Raw genomic sequence first — 27,517 nt, 5'->3', positions numbered from 1 at the left:
CCGATAAGCTTCGAGCTGTTGCTGACTTCCCGTTGCCCACATCACTGAAAGCCTTACGAAGTTTCGTCAATCTCTGCTCCTACTTTCGTCGATTCGTGCGCAACTTCGCGTCCATCATCGCACCTCTCACGAGTCTGCTTTCCAACAGCAAAGGTATATCTGCATGGTCACCTGCATGTCACGACGCATTTCGCCAGCTGCGCCGCGTGCTGACCTCACCACCTATTCTTCGTCAGTAGGACCCTGCTGCTGCCACAGAAATTCACACCGATGCAAGTGGCATCAGTCTTGGTGCAGTTTTGGCACAACGGAAAGGCACCCAAGCCAAATACGTAGTCGCCTATGCAAGTCGCGCTCTCAAGAAGGCTGAATTGAATTACTCCGTGACAGAGAAGGAGGAGTGTTTGGCCATAATCTGGGCGTTGACGAAGTTTTACCCGTACCTTTATGGCCGTCCTTTTGACGTGGTCACAGACCATCACGCTCTATGTTGGCTGTCCACCTTGAAAGACCCGTCCGGGCACCTGGGTCGTTGGGCACTTCGATTGCAAGAGTACGACATCCGTGTCGTATATCGTTCCGGTCCCAAGCACGCGGATGCTGATGCACTTTCGCGATCGCATTAACACCAGATGTGGCTTCTCTGTCACCCCTTTTTACCATCTTGTCACCAATCGACACCACTGACATGCTTTCTGAGCAGCGTAAAGACGCATACCTTGCATTGTTACTCGACTACCTTACCGATCCGTCTGCTGTCCCTTCCATGAGAGCGCTGCGCCGACAAGCAGCCCACTTTTCCGTGCGAGACAACATTTTGTACCGCCGCAACTATATGCCTGGTGGTCGGAAGTGGCTCCTTGCTGTCCCAACTCATATGCGCTCTGACATCTGCATGAATTTTCATGCAGATCCCCAAGTGCTCACGCAGGTGTCCTGAAAACCTACGAAAGGCTGCGCCAATGATATTACTGGCGAGGAATGTATCGCTTTGTGCAGAAATACGTTCAGTCTTGCACCACTTGCCAACAGAACAAGACACTTCCGCGACACCTCACTGGCATGTTACAGCCGCTCCCATGCCCAGCTTGCCCATTCGACCACGTGGGTATCGACCTCTATGGCCCCCTCCCATATAGTCGCTCTGGAAACCGGTGAATTATTGTCGGCGTCGATCATCTGACACGCTACGCTGAGACTGCAACTCTACCGGCAGCGACCGCCCACGAAGTTGCACTTTTCATTCTGCGCAGCTTCGTTCTCCGCCTTGGGGCTCCACGGGAATTACTCAGTGATAGGGGTCGAGTGTTCCTGTCGGAGGTCATCCAAGCTATTCTCGCTGAATGCAATATCATCCACCGGAAATCTACCGCATACCATTCACAGACGAATGATCTCACTGAACGGTTCAACCGCACACTCGGCGCCCCGCCGCGGTGGTCTAGTGGCTAAGGTACTCGGCTGCTGACCCGCAGGTCGCGGGTTCAAATCCCGGCTGCGGCGGCTGCATTTCCGATGGAGGCGGAAATGTCGAGGCCCGTGTGCTCAGATTTGGGTGCACGTTAAAGAACCCCAGGTGGTCAAAATTTCCGGAGCCCTCCACTACGGCGTCTCTCATAATCATATGGTGGTTTTGGGACGTTAAACCCCACAAATCAATCAATCAACCGCACACTCGGCGACATGCTGAGGATGTACACCTCCTCCGACCACACTAACTGGGACGCTGTATTGCCTTTTGTTACCTTCGCTTACAACACCGCGACGCAAGCGACTACCGGGTTTTCCCCATTCTTTCTGTTGTACGGCCACAAACCATCCCACCCACTTGACACTATACTCCCGTACCGCCCTGATGCATCGGAGTGCTCCCCGCTATCCGAAGTCGCCAGATACGCTGAAGACTGCTGTCAGTTGGCTCGGTCTATGACAAGTGAGGCTCAAGGTCTACAGAAAACCCGACATGACGACGTTCATCACATAGCGCCCGCGTTTCGTACTGGCTCCCTTGTGTGGCTTTGGGTGCCCCCGCACGTTCCTGGCCTTTCTTCTAGGCTTCTCGCCCGGTACCATGGTCCATACCGTGTCATTGACGCAACCTCGCCGGTGAATTACATCATCGAGCCCCTAACACAATCACCAGATTTGCGCCGTCAAGGACGCGAGACCGTGCACGTCGACCGTCTCAAGCCCTACTAAAACCCCCTCATTGTGCCTACTCCCTGAGTCGCCAAAATGGCTACTCTTCACCCCGTGGGTATTGCAGTGGAGCATACGCACTAACATGTATGCGCCTTCCAAACAGAACGAAAAACCCCGTGCTCTGATTGCGCGAGAACCTGTGCTGCCTTCGCCAGACTTGCCGTACGCCCATTTTCCGTCGCGACCTCGCTGCGACTCCTCTGTTTGAATAAATATCATCGCACTATTGCTAAATAGGCTGTTAACTTTACTGGTTTTGATGCAATAATCAGCGGGAACAATCAGACAAGCTATAAAGAAAGCAACATGAAAACCAAAACTCCATGAGTACTGCTCCTAAAAACAATCTAGCTCTCATTTCCAACAACTGCAAAGTTATAGCAATATATGATGGTGTAGACGCCGTCGTCCACTCAATGAACTACTTCTCGGCTATAGGTGCACTGTAGCTTTTGACTCCTTGTTTCTGGCGGTTGAGGTGAAGTTCGGGGTAAATATTTCTCAGTAGATCTTACATGCATCTCTGGAGGAAGTTGACGTCATTTCATCTCATTACACTGGAGCGTAGTGGAGCTGTCTTCTGATGCCACGGCTATCTTCAGTGGTGGTTTGCCTGCGGTTTTGGGATGATATATGTGCCTCAGTTAATTTACATATGTATGCTTCATTCGTGCGGCTTAAACACAGAACCATACTGCCTAGAAAGGTTACCTTCAGTATTCTGGGTGTTGATATTACCATTTTTCAAAATCTTCTACAACGCTAGGGCGCATGGCTGACCCAGGATAGCTAAACAATTAACACGCTACTACAGAAAGCTATTGCCCGTCAGCGGAAGCCAAAAAGAGAGTGCCTGTCGTGCGCCCAACCGATGCAGGAGAACACAGTTGAGAGGGCATTACTGCTCACTCACGGCATGTTCAGTTAGTATTCCGCAGGAGGAAAAGAGGAGAGGAGAGTATCACTCTACAAATAAGCTTTGCCCTTCTCTTCTGCTTCCTCTTCGCTTGCACGCAAAGGAGAAAATAAGAGGAGGAGGTCACGACGTCACTCTATCGGCTACGCACCTGTGGCCAATGACAACATAAATTGTGACCGCTGGGAGCTCGTTGGGAACTAATCTGAGACGTTGAACCTGGCTTGATGCATGAGATGTTAGTCACCGCAGAGCAGGACTGGTGCGGTATTGTCTTTTGTGTCTCAAGTGGTCGCAAGTTGACAAAAAGAGAACAGCTAACATGGCGGCTACTTCAAGCCGTATGTCGCCTGCTTCACTATGCTGCTTCCGCAAGACAACCGTGTGGCATGCACTGTTGCACTGCTGCTTGCATCCGTTTTTAGTGTGTGCAAGGTGTATTTGCAACTGCATTCAAGCTATCGTACAGCTGCCGGAGCGTCGTTCGTGTTGAAAGTTCTGTTCCTTCTTTCGTGTGTTTGTTTTGGCCGCTCATGGAGTGGTGATGCTTTCTGCACTGATTACACTAAATTATACTAAATACATTTATGGGCCTACTTGGAATTTATATTGGCTCTATGAATCAAGAAGAGGGGCGCAGTTCTCGGGATATTGGGTGCCTTGTGTGATATGGATGTGTGTGCTGTGCCGTTGATTATGCAATCGTGGAGGCCAATTTGTGAGTATTCTAACTTGATCGCACCCACAGGGGCTGATTCAGATAAGCGATTTGGGGTAAACATGTGATTTTTCGATATTATATCAACTTTTTGGCCACGGTACATGTTTTCTTTTTCTTTTTACTCTGACTTTTGCAGGTGTTATGGGGAAAAATATTCCGGGTAGACCTTATTTCACCGCTCCCGGGCTACAAGCGTATTTTTCCCATTTTTAAGGAAGGGGTCAGAGTGGGGTGTTCTTGCAGAAAGTGGCCTGTGCTTTGAAAGAGTGATGAAGAAAAAGTCCAGTAATTTTAGTAATCAGTTTTTAAAGTTTACTAATGTCCCGTTCTCTCAGCAGTATGTAATGTCATAGCCTCCTATATTTTTTTCATGTCCGCCGAGTGGCGAGCGGAGCAAGGCGCTCCGCCCGTGCCTTCTAGTTCAAGTGCTCGCTACTACTCCGAGCTGCCACCCAATACCCAGTCTCAGAGCACACGACGCAACTACGCTGTTGTGCGCATGCTTGTGGAGAGAAACTTGCATTCACATTAGAGGTGCAACTGTAAAATAAATGCCCAGGTTGCATTGATGCTTGTTCATGATGTGCAGGGGTGATGAGAAGAAATGCAAACAGTGCAGCGCGATGTTTCCATCCCGCTGTGACCCTTAATGGAATAAAAAGACGCTAGAATAGTTATTAAAGACGATAATCTTTCTTGGGGACCTTCGACGCAAAAACTTTGGTCTGTCTGTCTGTCTGTCTATCTGTCTGTACATTTGTCTGTTTATTCACTGTTACCGCAAACTGGGTACTCTAAACAGCACCAGCCGATACCCCAAACGGCCGACCCCATCCTCAACGACCACCAATGTTGCTCAAAAATCAGCGTTCATACGTGTGTGATTGTCAATTAAAAAGCAATTATTGCGCATATCTGAGGCACCTTAACAACCCGTATATATTCTGCATGTTCGTCTTTTACTAGAAAAGGCATACATAAGTAATACTAAGGACCGTAGCGCTTATCACGTTTCGCTGACCATGCAACGCTTACACGAAGAAGCGAGTGTTTCCAACGCTTTGCTAAGATGACATGGTGGTGGCACCTACTCGTCGCCTTGCGTTCTATACCTTACCATCTTTGAGACTGGCGCGCACGCCCGTCTCAGGGCTACGTGCTTTGTTTTCCAAATGAAACTGCCAGATGGCGCTCATGTCTCATGTGTGATATGACTTGATGCGCTCGTTCGCCTCCGCTGCATGCTCGAGGCACTCTAACGAGCACCTCCGGAATACCATTCACCGATTTTCTTGCGCAGAACATCAAATAATTGTTTTGTTCACTCTCTCCACACACAGGGCTATCGTCTTTCGACGACATTTGCAGATTACATGCAGATACGGGGCCAATTTTTTGTCATGCAGTCTACAACCACTTGGAAATGAAGTGCGAAACAGCAGAGAATGTAGCTGTAGCACTGTTCGCGTTTTTTTGCTATCCCCACAGTACATTGAAAGCAAGCAACATGAGACATATCGTGACAAATGGACATTTCACTTAGGCCCACAGCAGTGAGATCAAGCTCACAGTTTCAAGGTCTTCCGTGAGAGTGGCTTTATTTCAAAAACTTTGGCGACATCTTGTTTGTTGGTTGCTTTCAGGGTGAAATCGGTGAGTATTAGGTGAAAGAACTTTGTAAGCAGCAGTTTGAGCAAATTTTCTTGGTGCCCTGGATTCGAACACATCAAAGCTTTGTGCTCGCGGAGTATCTCGTCAGCATTGTTCACAGCCTCCTTTAGAGGGTGATGCATACGCCTTCTTCTCGCTAGAAGAACTTCGACAAACTTCTGTAGTGTGCAGAGAACATTTAGAAGTTGTGCAGATGGATACAGAAGTCCACTGCGCTTTTGGTGCTTAATGAACGAGTCCGATGGTTTCGAGGCGTTTGGCTTTGTTAAGAGCACGAAGCACTCCTCACATTCGAAATTTTCTCGTACGGATCTTGCTAGTTAGCCACCAATCATAGCCAATGCGGCCACATCTGGAGTGGGAAGTAGAGGCCTATCTTGGTTTAGTTGCTCTATGTGCATCTACAGGGAATTCATCGCTGGTTTGCTCTCTTGTTTTTTTCTGTTGCGTTAGTGTTGACAACCAATCACTCTCTTCTGGTGCCATTATGTTGCTTGTACTGGACGCCGATGCGACACTGGTCTTTGGGGTTTTCTCAATGCCTGTGAGCACGGCGCGGACGTCCGTTTGATCATTTGATCCTGCTGATTTCCTCAGAGAGCCAAAGAATGACTCGATTGGGTTTGATGACATTTTCCTTGTCAAAACGAAGGGAAAAGACATCTCTTCGAGAAGATATTTAATGCACTCAACGTTCGAATGAGTTGTCATGATAAGACCCTCATAAGTCTCTTTGGTTAGGAAGTTCTTCGCCAGGCACTGACTTTTGAGATCGCCCAGGTAGTTGAGGAAGCTTGTCTTTAGCCAGATTAGCTGTTCGTCGCCTGCAGATTCGATTTGCTTGCAGTCAGCATTGTTCTGATGTATGTGCTGGGTACAATTACTCACATCCATGAGCACGAACCAGCGGTGCACGATGTCCATAAATTGCACCTCCGGTTCGACACCCGCGAAACTTGTGCCGCACGTGTGGCCCGCCTGCTCTTGCAAGACCTTTATTACAGCTGTCACGGGAGGAGAAAAAACTTGCACCGCTCTCTGCACGTTCATTTTTTCTATGTTCGTAGGGAATTACGTGCTTTCTCGTCTGAAATCACTCGTTTCTCTCCCCTCCCCTGGTGAGAAGATTCGCGGGTATACATTTCCTCCGCTTCCATTCAGGTGCTGGTGAAATTGCCCTTGCCCAGTATCTTAGTCTTTGCGGTAAATGTCTTGCATTTGTGAGTGCGCCCCTGCAGAAGGCTGGTATAGGTTCTGTTGCGTTGTGATGCCATACCACAAACGTGAATGAACGCGAAGGTTTTGATGCCAGCAGTGATGTTCTAGCCACTCACATCAAAATGCCTAAGCAGACCACCTACAGGCACGTATGGTGCATAGTACATTGTAAGTAAACTCGTGTTGCATGCGCTGGCAGTTTTTGTTGGATTTCAAGCGTTCTGAGAAATTGATTATGGTGCACTATGCTCTGAAGAAGACCGGAGTTCATTTCTTTATCACTAGTGAACTGATCACTCGTGATTTTGCGTGGCACAACGCTGCTTCTTTTCGCCCAAGCATAACTGCTGTAAACATGATTGCAGATACCAGTTAGAACAGTGGCATATCTGCTGTGCAGTGAAATATATGTACAGTTCTGAATCTGTTGATATAAAGGGAAATGACGACTGCACGCTTGCAAACAACGGAAGACACCTTGCCGCAATGCTATCATTTCAGGGAGCAGAGTGACAAAAGCTATAAAAAAATATATATAAGTAATACGAGAACATTGCGCGTTTTGGCACGTACCATATTTATGTCTTCTAGTGTGAATACCCAGCGAGCAAGACATTTCCATGTGTGTAGCTATATTCTTATCCCAGGTGCATTTTCGATTGAGACCAACAACATTTCTCGACAATCTTTACCTTGCCCTTGCAGATTGCATGATAAAACCTCTAAAATTGGAGTACCTCATTTCTATCAAAAGTCACAGTGCAACTGTAATGTCAACCAAGGTTGTGAGAAAGGTTGCCCAAAAAATAACGCACGCAAAATCATGTTGCTAACCTGCAGCATAACTTACAAATAAATGGCTTATTGTGTATCGCAAGTATGCTTGATGTGTGCAGTAAAGCAAAAAATGTTGACTAAAAGCTATCACTGCTTCAGGGCTGCTTGACATATAGAGCTTAACACAAATATCATTCCCATAGGCATGTAGTCACAAACTTTGACAGTAAGTAATTATTCGCTCAGCTAACTAAAGAAAAACAAAATGTAATTATGAATGTACAAAAACATGCTGCGTATACCTGTCATTTCACGTTGTGAACGGAACCGTCCTCGACTTGTGAAACGCACTTTGCCATGATGAGGACTATGCCATGTGTGCTTAACAATGATTAACGATTAACTATGTCTTCTTCAATTGGACGGGTCATTGCAATGATGCGTTTTGAAAGACTAGTCCATTCAATGGTGCGACGAGAGGCCATCGCTCCAAACGGTCACTCTACCTGTCGTTTACACCCGCCGCGGTGGTATAGTGGCAAAGGTACTCTGCTGCTCACCTGCAGGTCGCGAGATCGAATCCCAGCTGCTGGGGCTGCATTTTTGATGGAGGCGAAAATGCTGTAAACCCGTGTGCTCAGATTTGTGTGCATGTTGAAGAGCACCAGATGGTCGAAATTTCCAGAGCCCTCCACTACTGCATCTCTCTTAATCATAAAGTGGTTTTGGGACGCTATACTACACAGATCAATCAGATAATTACCGGTATTTTACTATGGTTACGTTACTTACTCTCTTCACAAGCAAATGCATGGGAAGAGGGGGGTGGGAGTCTCATGACTTTGATATACATGTACACAATCTGTTCAAATGACCTCCGGTGGAAAGCTGATGCCTGTGTCCCCCCCCCCCCCCCCACCATTTGGGTCGGTGTGAACCCCTCCCGAAAAAAATTTATGGCTACGCCCTTGGTGCCACCAGTACATGCTTCCTCTCAGCTCTCTGCATAGACCAATATCTCTGCCTTTGAAACTGCATCCATACTTTGGGACACAGACCAGAGAAGAAGGAAAAGGAGGGTGGGGGGGGAGACAGCATTAGGCCATAAATAATTATGAATGCCTTATGCATTGCTGCTGGTCAGTTACTTCTTTGGGTGCCTTTTTAGTTTTATTAATAAATTCTATTTTTTTTTCTTTTTTGTTTTAATAACTTGTAAATTTATCGCTGTTACTTTTTGCATAAGACACTCTGTCAGAGTTACAGCAAAAACAGAATAAGTGAAGAGGACAATGAAGATGATTTCTTTTTTTTATTGCCCCAGAAGGAATAAGTGACGGTCATTTAGCTACTGTTGATGCCACTCGGGTCATCTCTGGGGTCATTTGTAGACTCTAGAGGTAGAGTGTACTAGAACAGAGGGAGTGCTGGAAGTGGCCGCTGCATTAGTGCACAGAAAGTGAAGCCAAGAAAATGGCAAAGTCATTTATGGTGCTGTATTTTCTAACTTGCAATGTGTCGACATTTAGGACGTGTGCAACTCTGTCATTGTTGCACGGAGGTAGGCTGCCTGGTTCCCAGTAAAGAGAGCCCAAATTGAGTTTCTAGATGGCGGGTTTTTATTTTTGTTGTTGCTTCTTACAGCTGTATTGGTTTTTTATTTTTCTATTTTCTTAAAGCTAGCTTCAGTTGCTACACATTGCCATGAAAAGTTCTAACTTTGTTATTTCTTTCATTTTACAAGAAGAGGAGCAAGAAGTAAAAGCCATGTGGCCTAGAGGCTCTTACTCCTTTGAGCATACAGCATGCATACACATCGTTTTGAATGCATGTACAACAATAAAGCATCAGCATGTACATAACTTTAAAGGAGCACTGACATCAAATTTTAAGATTGAGATATGCCTATCATTCCATCACTTGGTATGCATAGGTCTTCTTGGCCAAATTTAAATGGCATTCATCGCGTCAAAGTTATTTTATTTCGATGTCAAATAGCGTAGAAAAGCTAGGGAGAAAAAGCAAAAAATACAGTGCCCTGCGACATCGACACGAGTGCTACGTGTTTGGTGTGATACATTCCACAAATACCATCCTGAGTGACAATACGCTAGTACTGATGACGTCAACAATCTCTGAGTGTGTTTGGAGCAGACTCCTAGCCATGCTCTCACAGTGGCTCTTCTTGCTGTGTTGAAGCGTGAGTGCAACTCATCGTGTCGCATTGACTGATTTGCGTTGTGCTCCACTGCGTGTGAGTACGATCATTCAGAGCGACAATACGTGCTAGAATGTCGAGGAACCGCTGCGTAGTGAAAACCTGCACGTCGAGGCGCAGAAAAAGCGGAAAGTGTGTGGCATTTCATGCCTTTCTAAGCTACGAACCTCAACGCAGCCAGTGGCTTGACTTCGTACGCGCCGTCGGACAGAGGGACTGGACACCTGTGAAGAACAGCCGCATTTGCTCTCTTCACTGTGTGGCGAGCTGCTACAGGGTAAATCCTGTGTTGGCGAACCAGTTGGGTTTCACTGGCAGTACGAGGCCTCTTCTTGGGGCCAGGGCTATTCCTACCGTGTGCCCTGCTGCAGCTGAAAGCAGCGATTCACTCGCCAAACATCCGCGACATCAAGTGCGTAGATGGAGTTCCTGAACTCCAACAGTACGGCCGAGACTGATGAATACATTGCATTTAACGCTGAGCTTGTTAAGCAAGGATCTTCGCGAATCGCGAAAATACCCAATTCCAGGTCGCTATCATCGTCACTTGCCGATGTTGACGTGGACGACAACGAGTATGATGATGTTGGCGACAGAGGCATGTCTACGCCTTCAGAGACACAGCTGGACTGACTGTACGTGCGCTACTAGCAGACAAAACGCCAGTATGACATCACCATTTCCTGTGAAAGCAGCATCAGCTGTGCAGCGGCCTCGACATGGTCACGAGATAGCGCTGCCAGCCCTACAATTTCGTGAGCTTTCCACCCATTTTGAACCATGTTTGATAGCGAATATATTAATCAATATTACAGATACTCATTCGTCACCAAGATTTATTTTAGGTCAAGAATTGCTACTAGGGGATCGATAGCTCCTAGATGACGCAAAAATCTTGACATGAGTAAATGTGATGTCAGTGCTCCTTTATATGCAAACGGAGCACTATAGTTTCATATCATATAAGTACCTCCAGAGAATAAAAACATATACAAACACTTCATGAAATGATACAACAAAAAACACTTCATGTAAGATTAGAAATATGAAAACACTTCATAAAAATAACATATAGTTTGAACACTCAAGATTATGTACCTAAATGCACTAAATAATGAAGCTTAACACTATAGTAAAAAACCAGTGCAAAAATGTATAAACTATGTATAAAAAGTTATTGATAATTTATTATAGATTGTAACAGAAATCATTTTACATGTTATTTGAAACCGGATGCGTAAATAAATGTCTGTGTCATTCCTCACAATCTTTTATAGCGTGGTATTTTATATTGCAGATCTTGATGTCCGTAGTTCGTAGCACATGGCATTGTAACACAAAATGTCAAGTAAAATCCTAGAAATTAGGCAGTGAGCGTAAATATTGGTAGCATCACCACACAGGACCCAACAAGAGTGCAAAGCATGCAGTAAGCATGCAGTTAGACAGTGTGCAGTAAGCACACAAGCCAGCGGCTTTCAATTTAACTTCCAGAAAAGGAATTTCATTGCTCAATGTGGCACGCTATGATCTGGCTCTGCTTTTGCAGTGTTGAAACCTTGGCCGTTTCCCACTGACAGAATCTCAGCTATGTACTTTCAGTTTTTATTTTGCTACGAAGCAGTGGCTGGTTACTGAGAACGAACAGTGTATCGAACAGAGGCATTCGGAAAAATCTCTGAGTCCATACAGTTCTTAATGTTTTTGTGTTATCTCACGTGGTAACGCTGTAAATTAGTTTATTACGCTCACTGTCTCTTTTCTTGAATATCATGTTACTTTTGTACATTTCACTTTACTTCTGTAGCACTATTTAGCAATGAAAGCTAGTTTTAAAAACAATATTAAAACAAGTGACACTAAATATTGTGACATTCAAAGATAGCCTGCCACCTTTGTGCAGGCTTTGCCGCCTTTTTCTTTGTTTTCACGCCCCAACATGCCTCCCCTCCTCCCTTGTCTGCCGCGCTGGGAGAGCGGGGAATGACATTTAACCCCTCACCCGGTAGCGAATGTCGACTGCGGCGCCCTGTGCGGAGTCTCTCAGGACATTTTGCACGCGCATGCACATGTTTTTCAGAACGTTTCGCACGCGCACGGTGATGGTTGACGTGTGCCCTGCGGCTCGCTAAGACCGGACCCACGCTAGTGGCCATACTCCTTCAAGACACGTGTACACTACACTGGCACCCTATGCTGTATCAAAAGCTCTAAGCTTTTGACTGCTCTTAGCGAGTCAGTTCACTTGCGCGATTGGGGCTTGTCGCAACATGCCTGCTTTGTGGCATTTTTGTCCGCTGACCTTTTTAGGCAGATGCCGCGTTGCACAAAGAGGCTGTCAACGGACACCCTTTGGCACCCGTCCGTGTCTTCACCCCTTTTTGTGGCGAACACACAACCGACGTGGTAGCTGACGTGCTATCTTGTGCGCCTGCTGTCTGCCGAGGACCTTCACTCTTAAAAATAAGTTAGTAAAGAGTTAGTAACCACATGCAAAATGTTAGTAACAGTAGCTGTTACTAACCTTCTTGGGTCATTAGTACTAACTTTTTACTACCCACATTAGCAAATGCTTGAAGGTTGCGATGGTTTTAAAGTTTTGCGCACTGTTAGTAACTTTTCGTCATGCACGTGTTTCATGAACTTGTTAAACAAACTTTAGAGATTATTACTATGAGCATCTAATAATCTATTTAGTAGCACGGGGATGCATTCAAGTTCATTGAGGCAATATGTTCAAGCTTACTACCCAGTCTTGTGTCTTGAATATTAGGGCTAGTTGAGGGGATATTAAGCAAAATAGACATAACTAATTCTTTTTCTTAATATGCTTGATTAAAAGTCCTACACTACGTTAACTCGCTCACCCAAAGAAACTGTACGTTGTACAAATAAGAACGCCTTACTTAAATTATACATCCTACAGCATAGCCGCCTACCGGCACCAGCTGCGTTCCCCAAAGTTAGGGCTATAAATACTCTTGAAACCGCTTAGGAACTGTACTTCTCGCGTGGACTTGTGTATGCGTGCTGTTCTCATTTATGACATAATGTGTGTAATTTCTCAGTGATATATCGGAATGTTGACGTTCGCAAATAGGACTGTTATAAAACGGGGAATTTGTGAGCCAAAATGATCGTGCCTAGTGAACTTATTTTGTTAGCAACCGTTACTACCTATGTTAGTAACATTACTAACTGCATTAGTAACAATGGAGGTAGTAACGGTTACTAACCTCCCCATTACTAACCTCACTTACTAACCCGTTAGTAACATATGTGACAAGCAGTTAGTAAACCAAACTTAGTAAGCACTACTACCTTTTTTTTTAATAGTGTTTATTCCGGTGCAACAGCCGCTCGCGGTGACTTCGCACATGCAAGCGTCGAGGGCGAAACAGCGGCGGAAAGGGGAGACCCCATGCGGACGACCTTGGCTGCTATTCGGGTAAGCGGCGCACCGCGTAGCGGCCAAACGGGGGAGCTTTCCGAAGGCCACACTGCCGATATTGAGCCCGTGATGCCGTGCATACGGCGGTTGCTGTGGTCCTGAGTGGGCGCGATCCTGAGTCGGCCTTTGGGAGAATGGGAATTGCTTTCGGCAGCGAAGAGCTACTGAAGGCTCAGCAGGGTGATCTGTATCGAGTCTCTGAAAGACGGAGCGCCGTATACGCTGCTTCCTCTGCGGCGGGCGCCGATAACGACCATCTCGAAGAGACGCAAAGTGCCGTTACGCTGCTTGTGCGGCAGCGGGCGCGAATAAGGGGCTGGAAACAGCATGTGCCGCTGAGTCCCCGGCGGATTCATTTTACTGGACCATGATGGGCTCCTGCTGAATTATATAGCCACTGGCGAGAAGGATCTGTTTAAGGTGCCTATGCCCAAAAAAAGTCTGAGAGCCACACAGTTGTGATCCTCCCATGATGAACTCATGGCCGGTCACCTGAGTGACTCGAAAGTTTTCGTAAACTGAGCAACATTGTGACCTGGCCCGGCACCTAGCGTGGCATTCATCGCTATTCCGTGCCTGCCACGTGTGACAAACGGTGGAACCAAGGGTCGGCAAGCCGCCCGGTCTTATGAGCCGATTGTCAGTGAGCGTACGTGGCGCGTACTTGCTGAAAGATCCTCTTTTGTGAAAACTCAGCCGTGCCCACATCGCAGACCTGAAGCCCTTTGTCACGATCTGACGAGCTCGTTCCAGCGCCCAGTGACACTTCCTGCAAGCAATGGGCACACCCGAGGCAGCAGACCACATTCGGACCCCGCACCGGTATAACCTGAGGAAGCGGTTACCTTTGTGATTTTGTGCCGGACGGCCGACTTCGCCACAACTGAAGGCCTTCAGTTTGTCTAGCTTCAGTATAAGTTAGCTTCTTTACGGCCTGTTCTCGTAAAAAAGTCGACCCTGCCCAGTTTACTGCCAGTGTTTCTTTTTTTTAAGTATTCATGCATATTTTATCTTTTATGTTTCTTTTGTCTAATATCAATTGTTCATTTGTATTTTATGTTATTATTTTCTTTGGCCAGATATTCAGTGTCGTTTTTGCTAACACTCTTTGTACTGTATTTCGTCGACTGGCGAAGGGACTTGTGACCTTGAACATTGAGCTTATGCCCGGAGAGAGGGACGAAGGACGCTTTGCGCCTTTGCCTGCCCAGCCATCGGTGATGTGTGTGTGTGGGTGTGTGCGTGCTTCTGTAAATGTGTACGTGCGCGGTGCTTCTCTTGCGTGCTCATGGAGAGTGCGTGTCGTGGTGTCATCTCGTCAACATGGACACTAGAGATGCTGGGGGCGCTGACCTACTGATGTCAGACAGTCCGGCTGTGCTCTGCTCTCGGCAGTCACCGAGAAGCCCTGCTGCCCCTTCCACCTTGGCTCCTGCGCGTGGACTGGTGACAGCAGCTGTATGCTGCCGGCCAACGCCAGGGCGCTTCGCAGGCAATTCCAGTTCGGCCTCCCTGATCTCTGAGAGGCCCGGCTTCCCAGCGACGTTCCCCCGTCATCCATCGAGAAATGCGGGGCCCTCCGAGCCACCACCGAAGCATTGTTCGTCAGACACGCTGACCAATCATCAAGAGCAGCCACGAGCCATCAGTGCGCTCCTTCCGTGCCTCTGACCTCCCACATTGACGTCGCACTGAGTGGACATTGTCATGCACTTCCGCCCCTCCGCGCGGTGGACGCTATCCCGCCTTAGCACCACAAACACTAGCCTTACTTTCCTGTGCTCCCTTTGGCAAAAATCTTATTGTGTCATGGGTTTGTTTTATTATTAATGTTTTTTCTTCTTTCATCATTTCCTAGCAGCAGTTACAGGGCTGGACTGAGGTTAGCTATTGCTCATAGCAGTATCATTTTAACTGCATGGGTGACGTCCGGCTGCCTTTACAGACCGGTAAAGGGAAAACTTAAGAGAGGAGATGTGGGAATCGAGGCTGGCCCGCTGCCTTTGCGCGGGCTTTGCCGCCTCTTTCTCCGTTCTCATTTCCCAACATGACTCTCCTCCTCGGCTGTCCGCCACGCTGGGAGAGTGGGGAGGGACGTTTAACCCCTCCCGGTACCGGATGTCAACTGTGGCGCCGTGTGCACAGTCTCTCAGGACGTTTCACGCGTGCGCGTCGGGAGTGAGAGAGAACCTCTCGGAGACAACATGGGGTAATTATACTCTTCTTTTCCGTCAATTGACTTCCTTTGTTTGGGGCTCGTTTGGACTCTGCCAACAGCACCTTGTGCCTGTGGCAAACGCTTACCTGTTGTCGCCCCCCCCTTCCGAACGCTAGGCCGAAGAGCAGTGCAATGTCCTAGTGTGTGGCCAGGCTACGCCAAGCCATATCTCTCCGAAGCCGACGCGACCGCCTTTGTCCCAGTGTCCTCGGGAATCACATTTATTACGTAGGCATGCTTGCGGCACCCTGTGTGGTGTTTCTCGCCCAGGGCGTCGATAAGCCCATCTGCTTTCCCACCGGCCCTATTGCAACGAGCTCTGTACTGCATTTTTGGTGTTGCCGCGGACAATAAAGTATTGCGATCATGAGCAGTACTGTGTTCTCGCCACGCCGACGGTTAACGCGTGCCCTGCGACTCGCTAAGACGGGACCCACGCTAGTGGCCGTACTTCTTCAAGATTTGTGTACGCTACAATATAAATCAAAACCATGTATAGTTGCAACTCGGACTCGGGTCTTCTAATCTTTTAATACCTGAATTATGAAACTGCCTAACAAATAAAAAATTGTTTTCATTTTCCAACTTCAAATAGCAACCTTGAAATTATCATCATCATCATCATCATCATCATCATCATCAGCTGACTACGTCCACTGCAAAGCAAAGTCCTCTCCCATGATCCGCCAATCAACCCGGTCTTGTGCCTTCTGTTGTCACGTTATACCCACAAGCTTTTTAATCTCATCGGCCCACCTAACTTTCTGTCCCCTCTTCATGCGTTTGCCTTCTGTGGGAATCTAGTCAGTAACCCTTAATGACCACCAGTTATCCTGCCTATGTGCTACGTGTCCGGCCCGTGTCCATTTCTTTTTCTTGATTTGAACTGTGATATCCTTAACCCTGGTTCGTTCCTTGACCCACTCTGCTCTCTTCTTGTCTCTTAAGGTTACACCTATCATTCTCCTTTCCATTGCTCGCTGTGTCGTCCTCAGTTTAAGATAAACCCTTTTTGTAAGCCTCCAGGTTTCTACTCTGTAGATAAGTACTGGCAAGATGCAGCTATTGTATACCTTTCTCTTGAGGGTTAGGGGCAGATTACCATTCATGATTTGGGAATGCTTGCTGAATGTGATCCACCCCATCCTTATTCTTCTAGTTATTTCCCTCTCATGGTTCAGATCTGCAGTTACTACCTGTCCTAAGTAGACATATTCCTTCACAACTTCCAGAGTCTCTCCACGTATCTCAAAGTGCTGCCTTCTGCCGAGACTGTTGCACATTAGTTTTGGGCATATTAATTTTCAGACCTACTTTTCTGCTTTCCGTGTCCAGTTCAGTAATCATGAACTGCAATTCATCCCCTGAGTTACTCATTTAGGCAATGTCATCAGCGAATCGCAGGTTTCTAAGGTACTCTCCATTACCTCTTATCCCTTACTCTTCCCAGTCTAGGGTCCTGAATACCTCCTGTAAACATGTGGTGAATAGCATGGGAGAGATAGTGCCTCCCTGTCTGACACCCTTCTTTATTGGGATTCTGTCGCTTGTTTTATGGAGAACTATAGTGGCTGTGGATCCTCTGTAGATTTCTTCCAGTATGTTTATGTAGGGTTCTTCGGTGCCCCGATTCTATAGTGCCTGCATTACTGCTGATGTCTCGACTGAGTCAAACGCTTTGTCGTAATCTATGAAACCTATTTGTAGGGGTTGGTTGTATTCAGCGCATTTCTCTATTACCTGAATAATAGTATGAATATGGTCTATTGTGGAGTAGCTGGTACAAAATCCTGCTTGGTTCTTTGGCTCATTGAACTCTAATATCATCTTAATTGTATTAGATATTATTTTTGTAGATAGTTTGTAGAGAACGGAGAGTAAGCTCATCAGCCTGTGATTTTTGAAGTTCTAAAAGTCTCTTTTCTTATAGATTAAGATGATCTTGGCGTTCTTCCAAGACTTTGGTACCCTTCCCGTCAAGAGACACTTTGTATATAAGGTGCCTAATTTTCCGAACACAATTTCTCCGCCATCTTTCAAGAGGTCCATTTTCACTTTATCCTTACCCGCGGCTTTCCCTCTTTGCATTCCTTCTAGAGATTTTCTTACTTCCCCTGTTGTTACTGGTAGGATGTCGAACTTTCTTGGACTATTATAGTTACTCGCAATATCATCCTGGTCCTTTTGACTACTGTACAGCTCTCTATAGAACTCCATCTCGACTATCGTATCCATATTGGATAGGATAGTCGAAATTATTCTGTAGTTAACCTAAAATGCAGCTTTAATGCGTGCTCCTATGTATGTCGCAAATTCTCCATATGCCACAGAAGCGTGGACCTTACAAGAAAAAAACCTACTTCAGAAGTACATAGCGTGTCTTGGGTCACCTCTTGGGTCACCTCTTGGGTGTGTAAACACCAAATAAATAAAATTATTGAAGATAAAACTTACGTCACCCAGGTGATAAAGAATGAAAAAGTGAGAACTGTTGCTTGCACTTTGCACTCTCCCCCATCAGTAACAAAACAATTGGCTCTAGCATAAAGTACCTTGCACAAGATGACGCTATATTCTTCATGATGAAAGCTACAATCCCATTGAGTACTTGGCAGCCAGCATCAAAGGCTGTGCACTTATCGTGACTTGCTTGCTCGAAGTTTTTCGGTACGTTGCAAATTGACGACACTACACTCTGCGTTAAAAGGTCTAGTGTGAAACAGGCATTCTATCTCTGCACCACTTTGGGGAAGCTGTGCACAACTCTTAAAACAACGACACATTGCAAGCTGAAAATCACCGCACTAAAAGCGGCTTGACCCGGTTCTGGCTTCACTTTTCGAAGCTCTCTCTCTGAGCACTCCGTTGTTCTAGTACACATTCACTTTATAAGAGGTTATTGAGCATGTTGCCGATGGTACCTCAGTGTGAAAAATCCCTTTATGCAATCCAGATAAGACCGATGTTCAGAGGAAGATGGAGACTTAGAGTGTGAGAGTCATTGATCCGTGGTGATGTAACAGTTACGGTGCTTGGCTACAAACCGAAAAGTCGCAGACTCAATCCCGGACACAGCAGTTGCATTCTCACGCCAACGAAATGCTAGATGACCATGTTCTTTGGAATATCTGTGCACGTTACAGAACACCAGATGGTCAGAATTTTCTGGAGCATTCTACTACGGCACCCTCATAATAATATCATGGTTTTGGAAAGTAAAACCCCAGTTATAAAGAGAAAGAGAGGAATCTTTGGACCGTCTCCAGTGACATTCCCTGTTCAATGATTTCCAACTCTTTATATAGAGTAGCTCATCCATTCCATCTAGTGCACCAGCTGAATGTTTGTCCAGCAAATAAGGCAGCATCTTCAGCAAGAGAAGGAATTTCTGCGATAAAAACACTGAGAAGCAACTTATTGAGGTATACCAAGATTTGCAAATAATGAATTGACACAGATGACACACATAGTTGCAGTTGATGAACATCTTACTAACGTGCAATAAAATTCACTTTTGCTTTTGTTAAAAGTGTACTTGCTTTACCGTTTGCATTATTTGCCTCATTTTTTTTCAATTGCCTAGTATTATATAACGTTCGATTCCTCCTATAGCCTTGAATAGGGTCGCTGTATGTATAAATAAATAAATAGATTTAAAACCTATGTTTAACCCCTTAAGCATTTTAATGTTTAGGAAACTTTTTAAATGGTGTTTTTTACGTTGACATGGAATATTTCTTTATAAAAAGCAAGCTTTTACAATTAAACAACAAAAGAAATCAAAGCAATGATGCAGTCAGACTAGCTTAATGAAGTCTTAATTACTTTTAGAGAAAGTATCAGCTACCTGCCAATAATTAACAATAAATAACAAAGCAGGAACAAGAACATTGGTCTTCAGCACTCTGAGAATAGTTCCCTCATTGCGACAATGCCCATCATTCTGACAATGTCGAAAAGCTTTTATGTTGATTGAACAGGTAATACTGATCCGATACGGTTTGGGGACAATTCGACAAGGACAAGCTGTGCTCATCTCAAATGGGGAAAGTTGTGTTAGGTCCTTGTTTCACTGTGCCTTCTTTTATGGAACTTGTGTTCCTTGCACATGAAGAATGGGTTTTCTGCCTGTCTTAATTTTGTCATATAAAATAAATATTGTTGGTGACATTGCAAAGACTTTTCTTACAGTAATAGGAAAACTACAATGCTGCTTGTCAAAGTAACTGTAATAGGGTTATGTAGACCTATTTAATAGGGCTAAGTTTGTGCTGCAGGTGACTCTTAACTAAAACACTGTCACTTTTTGATGGTAACATGCCTGTGACTGGGAATGGCCGACATTTATGGTGTCTTTTGTGGCTTTTCTTTTCTTTACCGTGTTCAGAATGTGTCCCTCTACTGGCTCTGTTCAAGCAGCTTTGCCCTTGGCCAGAACATGCTCATAGCAGCTCCAGGATTTCGACGCGCCTGCTCGATTCCACTCACTGCATCTGAGAGCCAGACACCTTTCAAGGATGTTGCCAATCGTCTGCGCCAACGACTGAATGCTGCGTTCAGAACAGGCTCCTGATCCCCCTTGGCATGCTCTAGTTTTGTTGCTGTTGTAGCGATTTTGAGCCGATTTTAGAAAGCGAATGGACATATTACTGTAATATTAAACATCACCGTCCCTTTATGGTTAGCTCTTGAGCAAGGAGTGGATAAAAATAGGGGGGAGGGGGAGACGTGTACGCGGAGTCACAGCTTGCTCGAATTCAACATCAACGTTGTTGCGTAATTGTGAAAAGTCTACATGCATCATGGGAACGAAAATGCAGAGCGGGCGTACTCATGAAGAATCGTATAGCAAGACATTCTTTATTGTTCCAAAACAAAATATCATGCAGTACTTGCAGTGCAGATAATTGTCTCATGTACACCTTATTTTCTGCTCATTTTCTAAAGTTTTTCAGTGACACATCATGTGTCTAAACACGTGTACTATGGTAGTTGCCTCTTCATGTGAGCCATAGTTTTTAAACCTTTCTGTGCATCATTACAGTGTCACTTAGAAACTTCACTTTTCCTAATAAGTAACAATTGCATAAGGTGTCAAGTATGAGAGTTGGACAGTAATTGGATTAGTTGGTGAATATTTATAATGAACTTTGTACATGCGGGGCAACACAAGGAGGAGACAGGACGAGAAAGTATTTTCGACTGACATTATCTCACCATACCCATGAGAAAGCAAACAAAACCCACCCATAAAGAGCATGGGCAAGGAAGCCATGTCAGACAAATAAAGAAACCAGTACCTTAGAAAGATTTCACATTAGAGCTACATTCATTGTTGTGCCGACCAGTGAACAAAACACTGCCACATTATGATTCAAGTGACCTTATGGAATACGTCCTCTTTATAACGTTTAGTTGAAGCGTTTCGATCTTCTACATATGCATGCGTTTTCTTTTTGTAAGACCAATGCCTACAAACATGTTTTACAAAGAAAAAAAAGCAAGGCGAGAGAGGACTGTGATTTTTCATGTTTAGCGCTGTTTTCACTAGAGGGGGCTTGTGCTGGTAAATTTACATGACCAAATATATTGGTATTGCCGACGCATCTGTTGATAGCTATGTCAATTTGATTATAATGCCAGCCACAGTGGTTTAAACAAAAATTTGGGAGGGAGGGTTTTACCACCCTCTGTGCATGCATATTTTTGCCTGCACTTGCATGTGTGCATGTAAATGGGCACATATGAAGTTAAAAAATTTTGGGGGTAGAGGTTTAATCTCCCTGCCCCTAGCCATGCCAGTAGCCAGCCTAACCGTCTAGAAACTGATTGATATTTATGTTGTTGCCCACAATTTTTAATTCATGGAAATGTGTTGATGTGCATATGTCACTTTCAAAAAGTGCTCTATGTCTGTTGATAATTTTGCTGCTCCTTCAATTTATTTTAATAGTATTAGAATAGATAGAAGGATAAATATGATTTATTATTTGGTTTTTGCACATTCAATTTACCACATTATGGACTTGTGGCAGAATGCCATTTGCCAGATAGAAGTACTGGCAGAAACTTGTAGAGAACCTTCCCAGCAAATTAACCACAGATTAATGTGGTTGAAACAAAAGTATGCTTTATTTCAAAAGCACAATTTATACTGTGTTCAACACCTTTCTTGACTTCACTTCATGGCTTGCTTTATGAACATTGACAGTAGTGACACTGAAGCTGAGATGGAAAAAACGAGGTCTGTTCAAAAAGTACCCACCCTTTGGTAGAAGAAAAAAAAACTGGCATAATTTGAGCGTTAGAAACCTAATTCCCCTCAAAGTAGTCCCCTTGGAACTCAACACACATCTTCCAGCGGTGCTGTTATTGTTGGAAGCATTCTGAGAAGGCCTTTTTCAGAATAGAGTTTAGCTGAGCTTCCATTGCAGCCATAATGTAATCCCTTGTCTGAAATTGCTCTCCTTTCGACATCCTTTTCCGTTTAGGAAACAGCCACAAGTCGCGGGGGGCCATATCAGGACAATTAAGGAGCCTGTTGAACTACAGGAGCCTGACTTTTTTTCCAAAAAAGCCTGAACCAAGTGTGAAGACTGTGCAGGAGCATTGTCGTGATGGATGCACCAGTTTCCTATTGACCACAACTCAGGTCTCTTGCGCTGCACAGCATCACATAGGTGACGGATTACATCTCTGTAGTACTCTTTAGCCATTGTTTGACCCTGTGGTGCATACTTGTGGTGTACCACTCTGCGGGAGTCATAGAAAACACTCAGCATCACTTTGACGTTGATGCACACTTGGCAGGCCTTCTTTGGTCTTGGTGACGTGGGATCCTTTCACTGTGACGACTGGGATTTGGTTTCCTGGTCATAACCATACACCCAAGACTCTTCATCAGTGATAATAGTGTTCATGAAGTTAGGATCACTGCTTGTGAAATCCAGCAAGTCCTGTGAGACTTCAACACGAAGTTGCTTTTGCTCCACCATGAGCAGTTTCGACGCGAATTTTGCTGCAACTCTTTTCATGGTCACATCTTCAGCCATAATGCAGAGAAATGGCTGATGCCCACCTCTTCCGCAATTTTTCCAATAGTTACGCGACGGTCCTGCATCACCACAGCGTTCACTTCGGCAATGACTTGGTCATTTCGGCATGTTGATAGCGGACCGAAGCATAGCTCGCTCTTCACTAATGTGTGGCCGTCCTTAAACTGGTTGTACCACTCCTTAATCCGTGTACGGCTCGTAGCGTTGTCACCAAAAGCCATCTTGATCTTCCCAATGGTTTCCACATGGGTGTCACCCAATTTCTGGCAAAATTTGATACAGTAGTGCTGCTCCGGTCGCTCCCTTGCAATGAAAAACTGACGAGAGAATTGCACACTACCTCACTCAAACGCTGCGTCCCAGTGACTGACGCTATTCGCAGGCGGGAAAAAATTCACTCATGGGCACAAAGGTTCCAAGTCGGCTGATGCAAGCACGCTTGTTTCAAATCTATCAGGTGCTCCAAAAAAATAAAATAAGATAAGGTCGGATACTTTTCTAACAACCCTCAAATACCTTCTTCATGGGCAAATAATAATAATACACTGTCTGCATGTGTGTCAGATTTACACGCCTTCATGCCAAGGCACTTCATATTATATTTCTAGATTAGTTATAGTTTAATACAATAAATATATTTTATTCTGTCGTTAGTCATGTTCTATTAAAAAAAAACACCTTTTGAGCATGGTCAGAAAACGCTGCCTATCTGTAGTAGAGGCTCCCGAGAACACACAAGCCAAATATTATAGCGCAGTACGCAGCCTGCCGTTCACAACAAACTATCAAAGTCGGCTAAAAATTGCTTTCTTTTCTCAACAAACGATGGAGGAATCTCAAAAATTGCTCGTAGAAGGCACCATTGGCTGATTTGAACATGGTGCACTCAGTCATTACAGGGATCGCTGCGGGAGGCTGGGGCTTCTCCACGAGCGCGCACGCGATCACACTGAAAAAGCTGTGTATTCAAAGGGGAAAAAAAGAAAAAAGTACTCAAGGTCACAACCCGCACGTGACATATATTTTTTTTTTTTACTCATGCCATCCCCCCTAATCAGCTTCCAGCGCTTTTGTTGGGACGAGAGGAGAGAGAATGCAATTGCAGCATGAAACAAATTTTTGTAACTCCACTCGTACTGGATGGATTCTTAAAATTTTATGCTCTATTAAATTCGTGAGGCAATAAGCTTTCGTAAGGAATTCATTCCATGGTTACTTGAAGAAGTGTTTCATTTTGGCTTCCTCAAGGAACAAGGCAAATTAAATAGCATGTCCAGCATGGTAGTGTGTTTGACAAAGTGATCCTGTACAGTACAGTAACATGTAACACTGCTAGGTTAAATGAGCATTAGTTGTTCACTCAGGATATGTGCACAAATGTGCACATTGTGTTTCAAGTCAGGCGCAGTAATATGCGGAGTCTAACAAGACTGCACATATAAAGGGACACCAAAGAATATACCTGCCAATTCTCCCAAATTGCCCAGGAGACTCCCGCATTTCGACCGTTGCTTCCGCTTGTACAGTGATCTCCCGGAAATCACAATTTTTCTGCGTGATCTGGCTGCATTGACAAAAAGGCAGGTCAATTCCTTCCAGGCTTTTTGCAAACCCACCGCATTTTATTATAAATGAATTTAGGAGGTGTTTATTTAAGCGTACAGTAGAATCTCAGTGATGCGAAACCGCGGCAGATACGAATTCATGAAATTCTCTAGCCAAATTGCACTGTCTTCATTGGGCCGAAATTCGAATGTTCCAAACATTTTTTCTAATGGATCAACGCAATGCTGCTTTTCAAAAGGTTTGTGGTCAAAACCGTGGCACATGGGATTATAAATACCATGACACTACTTAGTTTTGAAGGCATGTGCACTGCCAGTGCACGCGGATTGCAAACGGAACTACCGTTTCTCACAACTACCGCACACAAAACCGCGGTCGCGGTGACACGAAAGTGATCTATGAGCTCCAAGGGCACACAGCTAATGCAGCGGCAGATTAGTGAAGACGTGAAAAAGGCTAGAAGGGTGATTGCACGTAAGATCGAAAAAGCATGGCTGGTCAACCTCTTCAATTCCTTTCAAAATTTTATATATTATTGCCTGATCATTGGAAAGAAGAGATCCACAATGTGTTTTGATCTAAAAATTTTTTTCGAAGCACAGTTAATCAATAATGATGGAGAGTTGGAATTTCACGCTTACCTGCTTTGCTGCTTTTTTCGAATTTGGCAATGAATTACTCAAAATGTATTAAAGCTATGTGCCTCAAATTTCTTTGGCTACATTTAGACGTACTGGTACTTACATTCAATTATAGTTTGATTGCCTGTGTAGTGTATATTTTTTACAAAATTTATCAAATTTGACCTAAAAAATGTTTTTCTGCCTAGTTTGCAGGCCTTTATTTCACAAAGCCCCTGTGGCAAAGAGGTGAAAATTCCGCATCGCTTTCTCAATATACTTATTTATAAGACTGCCAAAGCTTATTAAGCTTATATTATTAGCACTTTTCAATAAAAAGATACATTCGCGCTAACTTTAAGAAAAGATCTTACAAGGCAAACTTCTGACGATGATTAAAAAAAACATTTTTGATACTTTTATACTTTCCCCACTTACTCTACTGCACATCAGCTTACACAATCAATAAACACATGTTGCATTATATGGTTTTGCTTGTAGCTATGGCCCATAAAAAAATGCCCTTGCACAAGGATAGACAACGGTAGATCGGACTTCCTGCCCTCTAGGTATAGAACGTAAGCGTAGTCAGGCTGATAGTGATGATGATGATAATGATGTCAACAGAGCTTGATGTCGCAGTGCCTCAATGAACCCCAGGCATACAACACCAACTTCTAATCATTCACTACCGTGTTTATCACTGCTAATTTCCAGCGGCGAGACATAATTACTCAATACAATATCATGACAAATGGAAAAGCCGTAGGCAATCACAAATTTCATACAATCTTCAGACCCAGAAATCGTGCTCAGTCTTGCACAAAGGCCTTATTCGACGGGCCCTCCTCACATTGAAGCATGAACTGTGCGCACTTGCTTGCTCGGTAATTCCGCACTCATGGCCACTCCCATGACTAAATCATTTCGAAATTGACGTCCTCAGTGCAGTCGATGGCTATTTCAGTGCTGCTTGCCTTTTCAAAAACTGAAGTATAGGCCTGCATTCCATACTTAGCCGGCAGAAGATCTGATATACTATCGCCTATCCTTGAGCGAGGGCATTTTTTGACAGGCCTCAACTGCAAGCGAAACCGCATAATGCAACATGCTTTTATTGATTGTGAAAGCTGATGTGCAGTAAAATAAGTGGGGAAAGTATAAAAAATATCAAAGATAGGTTTTTTTTAATCGTTGTCACAAGTTTCTCTTGCATGCTCTTTTCTTGAAGTTAGGGCAATTATATCTTTTTATTGAAAAGTGCTATTAATATAAGCTTTTGTAGTTTTATAAATAAGCATGCCGAAAAAACGATAAGGAATTTTCACCGCTCTGCCATACGTGCTTTGTGATATAAAGGCCTGCAAACTAGGCAAAAAAACATTTTGAGGTAAAATTTGAGAATTTTTATAAAAATCTACGCTATGCAGACAATCGAAAAATAATTGAACGTAAGTGCCAGCATGTCTATATGTAGCCAAACAAATTTGAGGCACGTGTATTTAATATGTTTTGTGCAATTCATCACCAAATATTGAAAAAAGCAGCAGAGCAGAAAAGCGTGGCACTCCATTTCTCTATGATTAATGATTTACTGTGCCTCAAACGAATTTTTTACAGCAACACCAATTGCGCATCTCTTCTTTCCACTGATCAGGCAACAATATACAAAATTCTGAAAGAAATTTAAGAGGTCGATTAGCCATGCTTTGTTCGATCTTACATAGAATCACCCAGAAGTGTTTTGGCATTTCTGTCTAAGGAATCTAGTTGTGAGCAAAGCTTTGACCCGTGCTATCGCGGCAGCCAGCTGCGCTGTCCGGTCTGTTCACATGGGTCCCAGCAAGAGGTACACGAGTTGTTTTGAGAGAAATAATTTTTGCTAGTTGTTTTGATGACGCGAAATTTCAGGAGTATTTGCGCTCTCCCTTTGGAGCTATCACCTTATTGGGAAACCTTACCTTCGTGTGTTCAGCCACTCCAAGCCAATATAAGACCAACGCCAATATTTGCACTTGCAATTGAGACCCCTTCTTGTTTTTGTGATCAATGTTGTTTTTTTTGTTTTCTTTTGGTAAAAAAAAGGGGGGGTAACCCCCCACCCCCTTGCGAAAATCTCCCGGATTCAGAACCCTTGAACTCGGCAGGTATGAAAGAAGACCAACGACTTAGTTTATGTTGACAAACTGCACTCCGAGAACTCTAATGCCACATGTTTCACTATCGTAAGTTCATTATTAGATGAGAAAATCAAGGCTGAAGTTTCATTTTGTTGCGATAGCAATTATATGGACCCTCTCAGCTAGATTTTGCCACTGATGCGGCCGTCACTCATCGTATATATATATATATATATATATATGAAAAACGCTAGAAAGAAAAAAATTCAGAAAAGGACTTCGCCACGTAGAATCAAACCTGGGATCTCTGCGGAATGCGAGGCGTTAACCACTGAGCTATCGAGGAGCACACCCTTCAATGTTCAAACCGCAAGCTATTTATATCTATCACTCACCTCTGCTGACGGGACTTGGGGAGATTTTTGTGTTTTCAGCATTACCAGCAAGATGGCGCAAATGAGCACGCGTCGTCGCATCAGGCCGCCGCATCGGGCCACCGCATCGGGCCACCGCACGTGCTCTAATCTTCCACGCATACTTTGCCCCGCTTAGAGCAGACAGGCGAGGCTTCCTCGTGTGCCCTTGTCTCGCGGGGAGGATCGTACGTCTTGGCTGGCCTCGGGCTTTACTTGGAACTATTCTGTTGTTGTTGCTTGGTGCACGAAGGTCACTGCAATTATTGAAGTCTTCGTTTGTGAGAAGCACGCACTTTTATGACACAGTGAAGTAACAACTGAGATGGTTATTTGTGCGCATCTGTACCT

General features: G+C 44.7%; 2 protein-coding genes and 1 long non-coding RNA gene across 4 annotated transcripts in view; 2 read left to right on the top strand and 1 right to left on the bottom strand.

Moving 5' to 3' along the window:
• Positions 1-27,517, top strand: part of LOC119161149 (cytochrome c oxidase assembly protein COX18, mitochondrial) — an 84,031-nt gene that overhangs the window by 25,178 nt on the left and 31,336 nt on the right. The window contains exon 5 of one of the 2 annotated variants that reach the window (XM_037413501.2): positions 19,780-21,388. The exons of the other annotated variant lie outside the window; for it this stretch is intronic. Within the exon in view, the coding sequence (XP_037269398.1) occupies positions 19,780-19,965 (186 nt within the window). The 3' untranslated portion in view covers positions 19,966-21,388. Of the gene's footprint in view, positions 1-19,779; positions 21,389-27,517 lie in introns of those variants that run through there. 2 annotated transcript variants of the gene reach the window in all.
• On the bottom strand, positions 1,179-27,306 carry LOC142776344 (uncharacterized). The gene is made up of 3 exons (XR_012887465.1): positions 27,149-27,306; positions 23,910-24,011; positions 1,179-2,815 (listed from the first exon to the last, which is right to left on the bottom strand). It is a non-coding gene; the product is annotated as an uncharacterized LOC142776344 (long non-coding RNA).
• LOC119161152 (Gar1 ribonucleoprotein) overlaps positions 27,056-27,517 on the top strand; it is an 81,022-nt gene continuing 80,560 nt past the window's right edge. Inside the window, exon 1 of the mRNA XM_075879848.1 lies at positions 27,056-27,517. Coding sequence (XP_075735963.1) covers positions 27,492-27,517 — 26 coding nt within the window. The 5' untranslated portion in view covers positions 27,056-27,491.

The sequence above is a fragment of the Rhipicephalus microplus genome, chromosome X, assembly GCF_043290135.1.
Source record: "Rhipicephalus microplus isolate Deutch F79 chromosome X, USDA_Rmic, whole genome shotgun sequence".
In the NCBI taxonomy this organism is placed as follows: domain Eukaryota; kingdom Metazoa; phylum Arthropoda; class Arachnida; order Ixodida; family Ixodidae; genus Rhipicephalus; species Rhipicephalus microplus.
The sequence above is the reverse complement of the archived record's forward strand: the minus strand, read 5'-3'. Positions and strand labels throughout refer to the sequence as shown.